Genomic DNA, 19175 nt, shown 5'->3' on the forward strand with positions numbered 1-19175 from the left:
AATCACAGGTGGTGAAGGAGTTAACGCCGTCCTAATCTAAAATCAGTGTTTTATATTTTCTAATTTTTCTTTTTGCGGCGGGGCTGTAAAAGTCTGCAAATATATCAATAAGATTGCGTCAATACCAAAGAGAAAGAAGACCACACAACTTTACAACCCAACTGTGTGTTTCTCATTCTGTCTGTGAAGATGAATTACCTCATGAGTCATTTACAACTGGCTACAACCTGTCAATTAGGTCTTTATTCACAAGCTTGAGATGTGTTCTCTTCTGGGATCTATTCTCCACACTGCTGCCCAGCTAGAAAAACATCCAGTCACTCCCCCGCAGCACCCCAAGTTAAATAAGGAAAACGGCAGCGTACAGTCCGAAGCCAGTCTACCATGAAAGGAATTATCTGTGGAAAATGTGCCTGGCAAAAAACCCGAACAGTCTCAATCGCTCCCATCACATTTTCCAGTTCAAATAGTGACGGGTGACAAAATAAGTGAAAACATTTATTTATTTATTTTCTTAAAGAAACCCATCAGCTGTTTTGGCCTTACACACGTATCCGTGTAGTTCCTGTAAAAATAATATGAAGTTTACAGTAAATGAGTCTAACAAGGTCAAACACAGAAAACAGAAAGTGCTGGTCTATACCAATATAGATATATATATCTCTTTCAACACTACTCCTTTCAACTGAGATCAGAGGGCACAGAAGGTATCACACCTCTCTCAGTAGCGCCCCTTTCTGGTCAGGGGGGGATAGACCAACCGAGCGTTATAACAGCTGCTTGTAGGCCTCCATCTTATGGAAGAGCGCAGAGGACGTGAAGATGGATATGGTTAAGCGCCATTTTCAGCCGCGAATGAGAATCGGTAACAAACGCGCGAGCTTTCTGGATTGGTGTTTGAACCCTCATTAGAACTACAGTGATCATTTATTCCCGTTGACCACTCTTTTTGATCTCCTAAAATGTATTATACATATTTTCTTCTTAGTTCTATGTTTATTTAACCTTTTAAACCATAAATTAACCTGCCGTGTTCACAGTAAGAGTACGCTTTGGATTCAGATGATATGAATTCACTTTAAGAGGAAAAAAATTAGAGTTGGTAGGAAAAAAAATATACAACTTCGATTTTTTTTTTGGTTAATTTTAGCCAGAGAGGCCTGCGATAGTGGCGCGGAAAAACAAACAAACAAATAAATCAGTCTGCAAATAAAAAACAAATGCATCTAGTACAAAGGCAACAAAGAAAAAAAAGGGTAAAGGTTTTTTGTCTTTACATTTTCATAACAGAATATAAGTCTTGCACCAAGATTTGCACACGTGGAAGTTGCATAAGCTGGTAAATACTTTATTGTTTCCAAGTACAACTATACAGACTGTTTCCCCCATGGGTTGAATGCCAACAATTGAATGAGGGCTGAAAAGTAGATCACTCAGCTGATAGCAGTGTTTCAGCACACCATCTGACCTTGGTGTGACTAGTGTGAAAACAATTACCTGGACATTAATGTGTGGTTGTCCGGGCAAGGGAATTATGCGCTTCAGAAATTATGTTTTATTTTTAAAGCAATCCTGCCTTTTTGGAGTAAATAACATTTAAAAGTGGTAATTTTACAGTTTACCAGTATGATATCGCTACTCATTAATATATATCTACTAATGAAAAAACACGAGTTTTCTGATATATATATCTATAGACAAAGATGAAAATATTAACATATAAAAGTATATTTAGTTATATAAAAATACACTTCCGTACTTTCGTCATAAGGTGCTTTCACCAGGATTAGCATATGCAAGTCTACAGTCTGACCAGTCGCCCCCGACGACAGGGCTGCTTCTGTCCGCTGCATAGTTCCTTCACAAGGGTCACGGCCAAGAGCCCTACCCCTCTTCCACTGCTCACTGAAGAACAGCTGCTCTGCCAAGCACATTGACTAAGCATTGACTGCTGCCTGCTGGGCTCATTTTCTAGTTAATAGGAAAAAAAAATCTAATTTAAATGGAAAGTGCATTTACATGTCTGGTGACAAAAAATACTACATTTAAACTGAATAAAAGTATTATACTGCCCAGCACTATCATTACAATTTGCTGGTTTTCTATCAAGTCCTATATTTTTCTTTTTTGGTCTTTATTCTCTGCCTCGATCTCTTTGTGTCCCCTCCGCTCGCAGTCCCTGCAGCTCTGCCGGTGGCTGTGCTTGCCAATGCCACAAGCATAAAAAAATGACAGAGCAAGGGGTCATTAACAAGAACTAATCAGCCTGCAGACAGGGGGACGGAGGGAGAGGAAAGAGTAGAACACAGAGTGAGTCAGGATGAAAACGATGAGGAGGTTAGGAGCAACTAAAACAGGGCAATATCACTTGAATTTAAAAATTACAGGTATTCAGAATTTGTAATCATACGAATGATAACGTAATATAAAATTTTCCCATTTGTTAAAGGCAAATGCATGTAGATTTTCTAGACTATGATTTTCCAACTTTATGCATTTGTGCCTTAGTATAAATCAATGCACCTACATGCAAGCACAGATTGATAATACATATATTCATGACCCACTAGTCTATGACAGGTAATGAGAAGTAAGAGGCAGAAACATGTGATTATTGCAGTATCCAGGAATATGAAGAAGCGGAAACAAGCCCTTTATGACCTTATGGCTCATTTGGCACACACACACACACAAACAAAGACAAAGATGAGCCAATCAAGACAGCAACAAAAGCAGACTAATACTAGGAGCAACACTACTATATACAGGTCTAAAGCAGCTTGTTAGAAAATTTCATTAGTTGAGCTACAAATTATGCAGCAAAATACAAATCACCTTGAGCAATTTGCATGACCACAACCGCATCAAACTGTTTATGTTAATAACACCTTCCACTTCAAGGAGAGTTGCAGTTACTACTTTGTCTGTTGCAAGCCAACTTTCTGCTTCGTTATTCCTCTCCGTATGTGTGTGACCTCTCCCTGAGCTCCTCTCAGAGTGTGCCTGACCTCTGCGCGTCTTTCTCCACCATCAACCGTGGAGGGACTCTGAAAATATCTAATTGTATTCATTCATTTTCTGCGCCTGGCAAGAAGAGACAAAAAGAGAGAGGGAGAAAGGGAAGGAAGGAGAGAGCGAAAGAGACGGAGAGCAGAGAGGCAGCACGGGATCAAGGCAAGGAGGGATATGGGGAAGAAGAAAGGACGAAGGGGGAGCATGGAAGAGAAAGCCATCTCTTCGCTATTACAGCTGAGACATCATTAGAGTCACTGTCTGTCCCTTATTGGAATAAATGCTCGCAAGCAAAGACAGTTAGTGAGATAGCAGAGGGACAGATTCCACAGAGAGAAGTGTTATTTCAAACTAATGGAAGTCTTTCAGATAAAACTGTAGGGTTTCATCCAGGATTTCTCCAAACATCCTCAAAAATGCTAATATTCCAAATTAAATTCTTTTGAGTAACTATCAAAGAGAAAACTAAAAGAGAAAGTTTAGATGTCTCACAGAGAGAGAGGGAGATTAAAAGATAAAGGTGCTATTCAGAAAAACAATGCAGTTAGCAAGTTTCTGGTCTCATGCTGCGGCCGTGAGAGACAACGATGGAACCAAGCCAACAAAACGGCAAGGAAACCCCCCTCAGCCTGCACCCAGATCAGGAACAACACAAACACCCGGCAGAAATTACTGTGGCACGGCAAGCACAAATAGCATTTCACAATAATGTGTAATTCAGTTATAATTTCGAATGAGAAAACTTTTGAAGAAAATGCAAACTTCACGGGGAAAAAAAGCAGAACGTTTTATTCCAAACACAAAAACTTCCAATCTGAGGCTCCCGGTTCTACGTTACTGACGGTCTGTAAGCAGGTCTACCGCAGTGTGCTTTGTATATCAGCGAGTGAAACTAAAGCATAGCTCACTGTTTAAACTTTGAGCCCTTTCACTTTTTCCGTTTACATCGACTTCAGACTTTCTCAAATCATTTAGCACGGCATGACACTTGAAATCAGACAAATTCATGTTTACGTTCCTGCGGACAGTTTCAGGCTGATTGATGTTGGACAGAAACAGATGTAGCAAAGTTTACGAGTCAAGCTGTTTCACCTGGCATTTCCATACAGAAGCTTTCTCTAGAAGAATTACTTCTGTGCATTTCAGGTGATTAAGTAAGCAAGCAGAGCACAGCACATTGCGCACACTGATGTGAAACATCCAATTTGGTTAAATGAATTAAAAGCAAAAGAGGTTTTATGACAAAACCCAACTCAAAGAGCAGCGTTAGTGTGATGGATCATATCTCTTGGGCAATTTTCAAGTTCAAGGAAGCCGCAGTTTCACGCGGAGCAAAAAAGGAGTGTCGACAAATGGCTTTTTCTCTAGGTAGTAAAACAAGCCCTGAATGATTGTGGTCAGATACCAGCAACTAAGAATATGAGCTGATTCAAACATAGGGGGAAAAAACATGGAATTAACTCTTCTAATAACATTTCTGATGAATTACATGATGATAGCAGTAAATCAATTGGAAAGTAACGTGCGAATGAGTCTGTTTGTGATCAGGGACGCTGTAAATTCTTTCAGTGTGACTGGAAGCCTCAGAACAAAAGGCAGACGCACACAAGTTCCACTACCATGCCACACCAGCTTTCTACAGTAATGCATGAGGAAAGGGACTCAATATTTATTAACAGAGTCATCAATAACACACGTTTGCCATCTCTGCCTCTCTCCTTTTCTTCACTGCTTTTTAACATTACCTTTCTGGCTTCCTGCCTCAGACCTGCAGGGGTGAGAGTCAAACAAACTCTATTTGGAGTAAGTAGAACAGAGTGACTGGTGTTAGCATGAAAACCTGTTTTCTTTCCTCGGGCAACAAAGAGCCTCAGAAACAGATGAGATGCAAGAAACTATCTGTTTCTGTGATTTTACAGCGGACTCAAAGACAGTAAAAGTGCAACACGGATCACTACAACCGTATTTTACACTCTCATCGTTTCTTTTTTCCTCGTTCCTATGTCAGATCAAAGATCAAACGTAGATGTACTTATATTTCCATTTTTCTTTAAACCGTACTTTGTTTTTTGTTGTTTCTTTCTTTACTGAAACTTGTCAGCACATCTGGAAGATATCAAGTTAACAGAGCGGCAAGTCAAGTCAAAACTGTTTTGTTGGGGAAAAAAAAATGTGCAGACTAATGAAAGTGTGTCTATCAACAGCAGAAATCTTTAACTCAAACTTTAACTTAAAATTGTGTTTGCCTCTACTGAAGAAAGCGCTCCATAAATAAACAGCCAGGGTAAGCTGGAATAGGGACTAAGACCACAGCAGTCACGGTCTACGGTATATCAGGCCGAGAATCTACACACCCCGCTAGACTGGCCCCGACTTCAGGAGAAAGCTTACAGTCAGCCCTCCGTCTGTAACCCTGACCACTAATTGTTTCAAGCAATAAATCATGTTTTCCCAAATTTCAAACTGAACGTAAATAGTTGTGCAACAAATTCAGCATATGCTATTAATGGCTTTGTGTTAAGCATTTTATTCAACAAATACTAAGTGCCATTGGCAGCTCAGTGAAATCTCTCTGTAAACTCAACCAGCAGCATTTAGACTTAATAAGCCTGAGACAAGGCTGTACAGTTTAACTCCATAAGGGACTTTTAGTGGGAAATGCTGTCTCAACGAATGTCCACAATGTGCACTGAGGTTAACTCAACGCTGTTGAAGTTTCAGTCTCAAGGACTGCAGCACTTCTCACAAACTTTCATTTTGCTTTGCTGAAGTTGCCGAGTGTGAATGATCTACGTTCTCACTTACAAACTGAGTTTTGGTGAATCTAATTATGTTAAACACATAAGTATCTTTATTTTCCTAAAATAAAAAGTGAAAAGCGCCTCTTTTCACAGTTACATTAACTGTTCCATTTTTTGACAAGATAGATGTCCTCTAAACTCTAAAGTAACAATTTATCTTCACATCTATGAAAAAAGTAAAAAATAAATAAATAAATTTCAAGAAAAACTTTGTCTCTTTCAGAATAACAAAGAAGAACATTATTTTAAGAAGACAAATTATTGGTTTTCACACTAACCAGCCATCTCTTTACTAAGGCAAATTAAACCTTTCACAGATGACACAGTTAATTAGTATTCTTGTATTTAATTTTAGCAAAACATCCGTTATTAGTTTCTTTAAAAGCTTGAAAAACGCTGCTTAATTTCGACATGCTTCATTTACTGCTTCACTGTAATAAGTCCACACATGCTACAGTTCAATGCTGCACAAATGTAATTTTACAAACTATATTTCACATTGACTGTTAAACGTATGAACTAAAGAAACATTGATAACATTTTGCTTAATTTTCCAGCAACCCTTAAAGGTGATCCGAGAACAAATTTAACAAGGAGCAACTTAAAGAAGAAAAAAATAAAACTTGACCAATTAAAACGCTCAAAACTGGCGATAACGTCACTTCGGATTTAATCTACTGCGTGTTTTTATTATTCAAATGTGAGTTTGACATTTTCTGTCATTTTCTTTTTTTGCTGTGGTTACTCTGTACTTATGAAGCACTCCTTTAGGTATTTTTAGTTGTGTTGATATCGCCGAATGCGTCTAGATTACATTATGGTAACTGTCCTGAAATATGAAAAATTGATTCTTTAATCCTGACTGACATATAGGCTATCTGTGCCTACGATCAGTATCTTAAGTTTCTATATTGTGACGAAGCCATAAATGCCCTGAACGCAAAACGCACAAGCGACATAGAGAAGCCCTCCTCCGTAGTTCACAGGTCTGAGACATTTGGCCTGTTCGTGGCGTTACTCCTATAACTGGAGTTTTCCGAATGAAGCAAACACATGTAATCTAAAAGCGAGGAAATTAATTACCATATTTTGTAGGTAAATGGGCTTTTTGGATTTGTGCTGAGACTAATAAGATACAGGTGTTAATGGCTCCGGTGGGGTCGTGTCAAGCACAGCTTGAGTCCACCGAGGAGAGAAAGAACATAAGATAATGATCCTGATTGTATGGCACAGTCCCTCTGTCTGTAAGAGGGTAAATGGTTACTTTCCTTATCAGGACGATACTGACAGCGGGTAAAGCGAAGGAACATTAGGCTTTACAGGTTATGTCCGGGCCTTGTTACGCACGGTTTTAATCTATAGTTTCTCGGCAGGTACGCTTTTTATGAGCAGCCTCGCGCTGAAAATAAGACAGAGGGTTTTTCCTGTCCTTGGTTGTAGCATTTACCTACAGATGCTGGCATTATGCCCTCACTGCGGAGAATAAATACTGATGTGGTCCGGCAAACCTGAAAAGCCGTCGTTCGTACAAAAGAGAAGGAACCTCGCCGTCCCTCCGTAGTTAAACCTGCCTGGTGAGAAGCCACTTACTTGGTGTTGGTTCGGTTCCAGAAGACAGCGTAGCGGTCGGCCACCACTTTGGAGCTTGGCTCCTGGCTAAATACACACATCAACAGCACCAAGCAGACGAAGACAACCATTTCCAATTGCAGCATCACTACAGCAAACTTCGGCACGTATTCCTCTTCAGCGTAGGTTAGTCAGTCAAGTTGCACGGGCGTTTCAACCGGGACAGGTGATGAGTCTCATTCACACGTGTCCGCGTGTTTCTGGCGCAGTTTGTGAATACTAAACAAATACAAATGCGCACAACATAGAAAACGAAGGAAAAACCATTAATGACAGTTCGGATGACACTTCTTCGGGTCGAAGGAAATGTGAAGTTACAAAAGCAACGCGTTTCTCGCTGACGCAGAGAGAAAGTTCAGATGAATCATGAGCTTTATTTGGTGAAGGTTGTCAACTCTAACAAATCCGTATCAAGGTGACAAAATATCTCTCCATCTACTGCACAAACAGTGATCAGCAAATGTAGGCACCAATACGCAGCACAACAGGCAGTGTCTTCTGTGGTGTGATCGTGTTCCTGCAGGGAGCTACTGGATGTAGCCTGTATCAGGGCAAATGACAGCTGCTGAACACTTATTCTTTACTCCAAACCGAAAGCGCAGGGGATTAGCCAGCCCAAGATATGATGGAGAAAAAAAGAGAGAGGGGGGAATCAATGTGTCCAATGACGCTGTAAGGCGCACGTCAGATGTCCATGTTTTCCAGGCAACTTTTTAAAGCCATACAGTCAGCCAGTCACTGAGAAATGAATGGGGAAAGCTGGGCACGGTCTTTCGTTTCCAGCGTGAAAAAAAATAATGTTATCCTTTCCCGGCGATTTACCGGGTGTGACACGACCGATGCGGGGAGGAGTCCTTCTCGGTGTCGGGGAGGACAGAGTTATGTTTTCTCATGCGCTTCTGTCCGTGGAGGCGCTTGTTTATGGTCGCATCCCAAACTGTCCTCCTCATATATAAGCCATCGTGCGACGTGCAGGCATGAAAAAAATACTGCGTTCTCCCATGAGCGCGCTATGAAGTCTTCCTCTTTTTCTTATGTTTGGGTTTCAAACGCCGGGACACGCAGGAAGGTGAGGGAACAAGCAGGCAGCTTGAGACGCCGAGTGAGAGAGTGGGTTTGGTTACGACGGAGCGGGGGATAGTCCCATTGGTTTGAAATTATTTGAATGGGCGTCTCTCGAACAAAGCCAAGCCCCTCCCCCACCTAAAACCGAGCTAATTCAATTACCGAAAGGTAGAGCTGGAAGGGGACATGGAAAGAGGTGCGCACAGCTGGGACAGTGACCGCTTTTAGATACTCTGTCCACACCACGTTGTCAGCTCCGCTTGATAAGTGCGCTCGGCGCAATTTAATTACATGCAAACGGACGCAGCGGACCAAAGAAGACCATGGGCTCCAGTTACACTCTCATTTCAATTTAAGTTGCGTTTTTTTCTATTAACAAGAGGAAGCCTGTAACGAGGTAATGGCCAAGATGTTGACATAACAATACTTTTATACATGAATATATTAGATTTTATAAGGGAAAAGATAATTAATATTAACATGTTATTTTTCTTTGTACTTTCATTGCCCATTATTTTTTTCATCAATCTAATTTAAAAAATATATATTTAATATAATTTTTTATATTGTATTTAATTTTAACTACTTTACCTCCACAAAGTTCAAATCTACAGTTAGGGGAGGAGGGCAGCGACACTTCTCAGCCCTTCTGTGTGATAGCGCAGTGTTGAGAGATGATGACCACGCATTGCCCGTGCAGATGTAGCGGGGCAGCCTGTTGCTGGAGCGGTTCGAGGAGCTGCTCCAGCGCCCAGACGCCCCGCAGTGGCGAGTCGCCGACTCAGCCAAGGACAAATTCAAGCTCGAGTGCGCCAGGGGAAGCGCGTCTGTCGTCGACTTAATCAGACAAATGCTCACAAGGAGGATTTATGAAACTTTAGAAAATAAGCTGTAGGCCTAAACTCAGATGGGACATCCGCAGCGAAAATAATGTGTAATATGAACAGCCTATAGAGGCAAGAGTTATGGGGTGAAATTTCACCGATGTGGCCATTCGGAATGATTTTTAAATAACAGTAATAATATTGAAGACATACTATAAACTTTAAGGACTAAAATCTTTGCCCATCTTGTGTAAATGTAAAACTAAGTGAGATATTAAACAAAGCAGATATGATTTTGAAAGGGAGAGAGCAGGTGGAGGAAGTGGAAAAAGTAGTTCCAGTGAAAACAACAAGCACATTCAAGTTTAAACAAGTGGGATTTAAAATGTAAATCTAGAAAATAACATTTATTATAATAGGCATGAACAATAAATGTGATCATTACAAAGAGGTAAGTAAAGTTTATAGCTACGTTTTCTGTTGTTTTCATTTTTACATTTTCCACATCTCTAATATCACTGTCAGCAAATAGCTAATATAAACCTATTGATAAAAAAAATAGTAAATTCAGATAAAACCTTGCCTGGTTGCCTGGTGCATCAATATCTCTGTTATAAAGTCAAGAAAATCAAGGCATTTCACTCTAAATTCCAAAAATGTCTACTTTATGTGAGTGCAACAGGTGCTGTGTCCCTTTCAGAAAACAGGAGGGGAGGAAAAAAAGGAGTGGAAAGACAAGAGAAGGGAGGAAAGGGTAATAGGGCAGCTAATATTTTAAGATAATTCTCTTGACCTGTTCTCTTGGACTAGTGTAAACTAAGGACCACTCACTTACATCTATCAGCGCGCACATGCACACTGGCAGGACATTCACTCTGCAACCACATACAGACATCAGCACCAGACAATCCTGGAAAAATGTTATGACATACACACTTTTTTTTCAAGCCTTTTTTTTTTGTAACACGCACACACACAAAGGGAGGACATTATCAGCTACTAGGGAAGGAGGGGTGGGTAGGTCAACCCGGAGGTCACTTAACATGGCTGTTTTCACACCCACTTTACAACCATGACTGCATTCCTCTCCTGCTGTGTCTCATCTCTCTCACGCACACATGCACACATACACACTAGCATCCAAAAAAAAGGGGGAAAAAAAGTTGATAACAAGCATGTTTGACTGACTAGCGCGCACAGCGTATACCCCCAGCTGCTTTCATTTTCTCAGGCATAGGAACAGAGCTATCTCTCCCCATCCCCTTCTTAACCTGCTGCCACCATCATAGTGGGCTGCGTTGATTACTTCTCACGCAGGCCCATTTTCTCCCTCACCTCCATCCACATGTTCCCGCCGAGCGGTGCAAAGATGGCTTGAACTCTATTTCCAAAAAGCGGGGTTTATTTTCCTATTTGATTGATTAGTGCGGAGGAAAACAATACCATCATAAACAACCAGTGACCAGGTGATGCGTGTGTTCTTTTTAAATGGATGAAAGTTTGCATGCTCATATTTTTTTTACTTGCTGCTAACATCTCATTGTATGTTCTTATTATCCTCCAATGCCCCCTATGAATTGTGTATTTTTACAGACCAGAGTACTTTCTAATTTTACTGCAGTGTCATGTAATTCTCCCTTTTTTACTTTGAAGGCGTGTAGTCTAACCACTACGCTATCCAGCTGCAGCTGTATATATATATACATATATATATATATATATACATATATATATATATATATGTATATATATATATATGTATATATATATATATATATGTGATATGTAATGTATGAATTATAATATATATATATATATATGTATGTATGTTATGTATGTATGTATGTATGTATGTATGTATATTATATATATATATGTATATGTGTATGTATGTATGTATGTATATATATATATATATATTATGTATGTATGTATGTATGTATGTATGTTGTATGTATATATATATATATTTATATATATATAATATATCATAATAATATTACTATTACATATATATACATATATCATATATATATATATATATGTGTGTGTGTGTGTATATGTGTGTGTGTGTGTGTGTGTGTGTGTAGTCGTTCTTACAAAATGACAAGTGTCGGGCTTTAAGCCAGAGATTTTCCTCCTCTCACATACAGTAATCTGAACACTCACGCAGGCAGGGTCACTGCAGGGTGAGATGGGAAGGCTGACTGACTGGGTGGGTGAATCATACCTATTTCAATGCAACTGTTCATTTATTATCAGGACAATTATAGAGAAGCAGAAGTTGGGAGGAAGAGGTGAGAACGCGGCTCGTTGGTGTCAACATGGAAGGTCAGCCATGCCAACAAGCAATTATAGACATGAAAATCAAAGAGGATTCTGTGCATGGGTTCTTAAAATAAATACATTTTTAAAAAGAAACAAAGCCTAGCAAAGCATTAGTTAAAACTGTCAGCACAATCAATTCTCTTTTTCTGAATAGGATTTATTGCATCCTCCATTAGATGTAGATTTCATTAATTATTTATGCACTATCATCAAAAGAGATATAAACCTAAACCACCAAAGAGGCACAGTCAAAGTGGCACCATTCTGTTATAATGTTGGCTTTTCATCCAATACACAAAAATAAGAAGAGTAATAATAAACTAAATGTGTTCACATCCCCATCATCAAATTTTTGCAACATATTCCCACACTTTTACACTACATCACTATGTGTTACAGTCTGTCATTTCCATAATGTTTTGCGTGTTTACAGAGATAGCGAGCAGCATTGGAATACAGTAGATCAAGCACTGTACTGGAGATCTGTGTAATGATCTATTCAAACAGTGCTGTTTCATATCTCATTGATATACAGCTCACACATCCATAAATATGATACTTTCTCACAAGCCCAGGCAATGGGATCCTTGTCAGTTAGCATTACTGGGAGCACCGTGCATGTGTTTTTGCCCTGTAACCCCATTCATGCTATCATGTGCGTCAAACTGCAAACACAGATTGGGTTGGGTTACATGCGGGGAGAAAATAGGATTTGGACCTCTTTGGAGGATAGATGAACAAAATAATGTCTATTTCAGCAGATAATAATCTCAGTTCACCTTCTCGAGATATCTTCCACAAAGAGCTTAAAAAGAAAAATAAGCACTCGGTTGCAGTGTATGTTCACGATTTGATAACAAGGAAGAATATTTGACAAGCCGTTTAATGTCATGTGTTACACCTGAAATCGCAAATCTATCCATCTGTAGGGCTCTATCCTGCATTTCAGTAACACGATACATTATATCTTATCGAGTGCATTACCTCCCTCCTCTGTACCGCTGCCTCACTCTCTCTTAATTCTCCACCACCTCCCTCCTTAGGATGCATATTAGATTAAAGATTTTATTGTCACACTCAATGCACTTAGAGTGTTGGCAAACTGAATCGCAAGGAGACAGCATGTCATAGAAGAGACACCTTGGGTTGACTAAGTCATGACGAGCCAGCACAAATCGATGAGATGGACTAATCGGATGTATCTGCTGGGACGAGCCCTGCCCTGAATCCAAATGATGGACACCAGATGGGGACTGATGTTGCCATTAGTACTCAATCAGTGCGGTAGGCAGAGCAATGTAAGGACAAGGGCTTCGTTTTCAATGAGGAATGAGCTTTTCAATAGAGACAGCCAAGGTCCCCCTATTCATAGAGGGAGAGCAGGAGTCTGCGTTAGAGATGGCTTGTCTGTGTTTGTGCTGGTGCAAAGAAAAAGAAACAGAGATGAATAAAGAAAAGGTTTTGAGTGTATAGATACTTACAGTGTGTGCATGTCAGGGGGAGGGGGTTATACTTAGGAAGACACCTTTTCAAACAAGGACAGAAAGTGTTGCAATGGGCTTGGGGGGAACTTGACAAGAAATTACATCTCACAAGAAAATAGATCCATGCCACTGTTAAGACATTTATGTTATTGTTACTGATCCACATTTCCATGGGACGTCTTGGGAAAGATCATGGTCATGGGTAAAAGAAACCAAGGCAGAATTATGTCCACATGATAACAATATTAATAATAATATTGCTTTTGTTTTACAGCATCCGTTTAAACCGGAGAATTTACCCAAAATGCAACACAAATGCATAAAATATGCATAATATAAAATGTGATTAATAACAAAGTAAAACACTAAAATATTAAAAGCATTTTTTTTAGAAAGCCATTTTATTCAGGCAGCGTTTAAACATTTAGTTTCTTTTTTCTTCTCTTTTTTTTTAAATGAGGGATTGACTGAGCTGATCAAGGGCGTTCCAGGACGAGAACAGTAAAAGCACAGCCCCTCTTTGTTTTAAGGCTCCACCGTGGATTCAAAAAGCAACCAGCTCTCCAATTTGCCAGGTCTGAGTCCTGAGTAATTGCTTTAAAGTGGATGTGTATTATGTAGAAATAATCTGTAAAAAGTTATATTTAATGTTGAAGCAATGCAGGGGAGAGGATTGAAATTTGGGTTTAAAGTTTCACAAAAGAAAACAATTGTGGGAAATTCGCCTGTTCGCTTGCTTGCCAAGAGTTAGATGTTGAGTTCAGTCAGTAGATATGAGGCTACTGTGCCAGTAAGCTTAGCTTGGCAGAAAGATTGAAAACAAAGGAAACAAAGAGCCTGGTTATGTTTATAGGTAAGGAAAAGTTCACCAGTAGGCACATACACTATATCCTGTTTGTTTAATCACTCAAAAAATTGTTTTGTTTCTTTGGTGGGGAGGGATTGCAGGCCATGTGGTTTCTAGATTTGAAGATAGGCAGATGTGTTTGGATGTAGCCAGGCCAGATGTTTCTCTATATAAAACTAACATATGCTAATCAGTAAAACTAACTCTATTAAAAGGTATAAATCTCCATACTAAAAATTCTTCAAGAGGGTGAAGCTGAAATGATAATCCACTCAACAACTTCTCTAACCACTCAGAGTAAATGTCTTTGCCTTCAGATCTGTCAAAGTGCTCACATTACTAATAAACATAACCAAAAAGTATATGTCACAGAGAGAGTTTTTCGCTGTGAGTCCCGTTTCTTATCTTAAGTAAATATTCCCAAGAAAGCACTTTCTTAGATGAATGAGAATGTCCAGAAAGGTTTGTTTCTCGAGAGGTTTGGGACATACCGTCATCTGATAAAGAATTAATAAGAGCATTCTTCGCTCTTCAGCTGGACATTATCAGCTGACGCTAGTGTGAAAACGGCTGTTTTATGTCTGACCTACTCCCAGTTTTTCAGCGGCTTTACAGTAACGCTATCCATTTTCTTTTTCCTCCCATTCTCCCTGCAAAAAAAATGAACGAAGGCTCGCTCACATGCACAGAAGGAAACCACAAACAGTCCCCTGTGATCCCCAGGTTTAAATATTTATTTGGCCTACAACAGAGCAGTTTGTTTCTTTATGTTTCTTAATGCAGTGTGTTGTTGATGGCATGCGCTGACAAATGTGTGCACGTGTGCAGCATACATTCAAAGCATGTCGACTAGGGTGAGCTATTCTGTGTGCGAAACATAAAGATAAGAATTGATAGTATTCCTTTTTTTTTCTTGTTTTAAACCAAAATCTTTCCATGTGTTATACTTAAGACTGTTTCATCCAAAGGGGAGATCCAGAGTTAATAATAAAGAATACATAGCATGGTGGCATCTTATCCTTAGATTTAATTCGGAAAAGTCTAACTTATCCTCATTACAGGGACCTGTAGAGTAACAAATGATGAATCACAGTATGTGATAATAAAGGTGACACTGTGAAAATCCCTTGGCTGGGATCCATCTCATCATTATGAGAGCATTATGAATGGATGTAATAAAAGTGAATTAAGACAGGACACCGCTGATATAGATATTATGAGCACATTGTCCCTACCCTAATGTGAATGGTGCTTCAGCTGGCTTCTGCAATAAGGGTCTCAATTTGGAGAGGCTATCCTCAACTCTGAGTAATACTTACATACAATCATGACCAAAAAGCTGGGAGGAGAGAGGGTGGGCAACTATTGAGTCCTCTTTTGTACTCTCTGTGCTCCTTCATTACAGCAATGAATGTAAAAAAGTCTTTGATATCCCTGGCTACAGTGTGCAACGCAGCAGTCATTCGCCTCCATGGGGCCTCGCATCTCTCTTTGAAGTCCCAGGAAGAAATTGATGTTCCACTGTCCCTTTATGACTCTTCTGTTGAAAGGAAATATAGATTCATAGGCCCAGGACAAAGCTAATAGCCAGACTTGTTCAAAGCAAAGGAGCAGAATAATAGTGCAGCGTGTCAGTTCAAGCCAAAGAACATTAATCTCTTATTAATACCAGTTGATTCTGCTTTTCAAACTGTACTTTCTCTGCTTCTGTCTGTCCTTCTGCCTCGTTCTCTGGCGGGTGTTGCTCTGCGGAGAAGGCCACCGCTTACGAGCTCAGCTATACATCATTGATGAGGGTACAATAGCATTAGTGTATGCTTAGCCTGCTAATTCTCCCTGCCATTGTGGAAAGTTTTATAATCGGGCCATTTGTAATTCCACACATAAAAGGATAAGCTGAGATCCAAGAGGACTTATGACACTGATCAAATTAAGATCATTTTCTCCCAACAGGAATACCTGATAATGAGAAATACAATTGCTACGAACAGTATCGCTGACAAGCTATTGACAAGATTTGCCCCGTGGTATTTATGACTAGGCACTTGTTATGCACTTTGCATATGCAAAAATATTCCCATCTACAGGCAATCCATTTTCATTTACAGTGCATTTTCTTTCCATAATTGCTATTACAAGCATTAAACCTCAATGAAATATTGTCATTTTATGTGTATTTATTAGGGACTCTTGGCCCCATTGTGGCATTTTCCTTGCTATCTGTGGGAATGTGAGAATGCTTCATATCCCCCTGACAGCACATTAATTCTCGCAGACATCACTCAGTCACTGAGACAGACCATTTCCTTCTCCTGTTTTTCTTTTGCTCTTTTAATCGAGGGAATAATTGAAGGAATAAAGGATACATAGGCGCTCGGGGTAAACCAGCATCGGATTACCTGCTAGACAAACATACGCAACCATTACGACATGCCCAACAGATTCATGTTTGAATGCTTGTGCACACCTAAACACATTATCACATGCATAATCACAGACACAGAAACAAGAAAATTCAGCCTCTGGAAATTATGGGGTGGAAAAACCCAGTGTGTGTGTGTGTTGTTCTTAATTTGATGACAAAAAATGTTTTGTGTAATTACACCTGATAAGAAAAAAGAACCATATTGGCTTTTAACACTGTTTGAAATAATGCAGATGCAGAAATGATGAGAAAATATGACTCCAGTCAGCCTAAATTCTTTACATATAAAAACATACCCACTTTGACTTATGGCTTTCTGTTTCAGGAGGGATACTCATCACACCTGGATTGTGATGTCATCAATTTTCTTTTCAGTTCTTCATTAAATATGATGTAATCATTCAAAGTCCCTGGTCCAGGGAAATGTGAGGTCACTCCCAAAAGTTACACAATCAAAGTGACTTCCAGAAATTCTACGTGCAGTCCAAGCCGCGGCCGTGCTTAAAGAGGATCAGCACTTTTTAAGCATGAAAAAATAGTGTCACTGCCATTCTGATTTAATCACAGCATAGGCCTTACATTACCACAATGTGACACTTTAATTAGAATGATTAGTACCAGAGGAGCATATGTATTTGTTGTCCTCGGGCTTCATGGCAGCAAGCTGAAGTTAGGAGAGCACCCAGGAAAGCTGACGCATTGTTCAAAATGTAGATTTAAGGGCCACTTCACCTAAATCATAAACATGTGGTCGGGTCTGTCATTTGTGCTACAAAATATATTCTGATTTGGAAAAGCAAGCCGTTCAATTTTGCACAGCCTTTGATGGGTTTTTATAAGAATCATTCTCAAAGGTGCAGCAAGGAACATGAAACAATATTATCCCTGTGTGATAAGTATCATCGTCACTCCTCCACCAACCAGACTTCCAGACCTGCTGGTCAGCCAGTCAGCAGAACACAGAAACACACACCATATTTGACTAATACCAACATGTCAGCACTACATATCCCTGCAGCTCAGGATATTGGAGCAACTACCCTTATACATCACCCCCTAGGAGGATAGGAGTCTTTGCATCCCAATTCATATGTAGGGCTCAGTAAAACAGATCTAACACCAGTGCTCACTTGCTGGGGAAGAAGGACTCTGTCATAATTAGCAGTGGCATTTGCTGACAGAGAGGCCAAGCCGGTCTGGCTTCCATTGAGATGCTTTAGCATAGAGAAAGGGAGCGAGAGAGAGCCATCAGATAAAGAGAGGTCTTTCACCCGCCCCCGAAATGGATGTTGTTGCCTGAGGGGCCACTGTGCCAATCAGCAACTTTCCAACCAAATCATTTGCATCATAAACAGTCTGTTATGATGTGCTTTGAATTAATTTGTTGTTCGGTTAAACACTAGCACGAATGAAAGTTTGATTCAACTATGATTAAAATTCAGACCGTTATGCTATAATCACAGGGTTTTAGACTTTTCCGCAAATGCAAACCGAGAAGCGTTCAAATATAGAGCGTTTACGCGGGCTTCTGCTCGTATGATTCAGGAAATTAAAGTTTTTAAAACAAAATAGAAATGCTCCCTTTGATTTAATATAGCTATTACCAAAAGTTTGTTTCCCTTTTATCTTTTCTGATTCCTTTAACAATAGTTCAAAGCAATGATTCAAGTGTTGCTGCAGCTGGCAACTCCGGAGACAGTTATCAATAGTAGTGGTGCCTGCTAATTATCCACCCCTGGGGGAACAGGGATGATAATGCAACTCTGCTTTTCTCTGTTTTGAATCTTTACCTTTCTCCCTTGGCTCATTAAACACCACCATCTCCATGGGTGGACTGGTAAGAGAGCACTTTGGTGTGACTGATAACAAGCTTGTTGTTGTTGTGGGATCGTGCTGCTCTGTATGGGCTGTGTACATAACACGACCAATGAAAATGTAACAGTAACACGGAGGAGGGTTAAAGAAAAACAGGGTACATTTGGAGAAATGTGCACTTTATTACAAGCCACAGATTGCACTCCAAAATACTGCATGCATATGAAGGTGAGCGGTCTTCCTTGAAGACACATCTGGTGTCCATCAGCGACATTTTTCTGAGGTCAGGGGGCACAGGATATTTAACGTTTCCATCAAAGAATCTGGATGACAAGGTAATGTCTCCGGCTGAGACAAAGGCTCATTAAATTACATATATTGCTCCTTCCTCTCATGATCCGGAAAGAAAATGATAGTAATAATTTTAAAGACCAGGAAACAGAGCAATCCAGATGATAAATGTCACCTCACAGGTTTTTCATGTAGTTTACAAGTTTATGCAGGATGAAATAGAAGAGGTTTTGTATCCCATCATGTTTGCCTCAAGGTGAAAAAGTACCATTCACGTATGATGAGTAAATGAGCCCATGGCCCATCTCTGTGGCATGTGTTATGTATAAGCAACAGTGAAACAAAACAGATCCCTCACCTTTATGTCAGTCAGTCAAAAGTCTCAAGGAAAAGCTGTGTTGAAAGGAGATGGATGAAACATTTTCAAAGATAAATGAGCGCAAGCGTGTCTTGCGCACTAGCTGCCACCCATTAAGAAAGCACACTTTCATAGCTATAGCAATAGCTCACTGGCCTCTTTCGCTCCTTTCTTTCAACATCTGTCTTTCCTTCTTCCTCCCTTTCTCACTTCTTTGCCCCAGGCGGGACATGGGACCACCTGCCACTGGTGAGGCAGGAACACAGGCAACAGTGACAGCTCTCCAATGGATTTGC

The 19175-nt window shown here is 39.9% G+C and overlaps 1 protein-coding gene across 2 annotated transcripts in view; it reads right to left on the bottom strand.

The window, feature by feature from the left end:
- The window catches only part of efna5b (ephrin-A5b), a 98887-nt gene extending 90311 nt beyond the window's left edge, over window positions 1-8576 (bottom strand). For both annotated transcript variants that reach the window (XM_005919017.2, XM_005919016.2), the window contains exon 1: window positions 7404-8576. In XM_005919017.2, coding sequence (XP_005919079.1) covers window positions 7404-7528 — 125 coding nt within the window. In that variant the 5' untranslated portion in view covers window positions 7529-8576. The remainder of the gene's footprint in view (window positions 1-7403) is intronic.
- Window positions 8577-19175: the final 10599 nt, after the last annotated feature.

This window comes from Haplochromis burtoni, unplaced genomic scaffold (assembly GCF_018398535.1).
Source record: "Haplochromis burtoni strain Fernald_Lab_line unplaced genomic scaffold, NCSU_Asbu1 Contig_34, whole genome shotgun sequence".
Lineage (NCBI taxonomy): Eukaryota > Metazoa > Chordata > Actinopteri > Cichliformes > Cichlidae > Haplochromis > Haplochromis burtoni.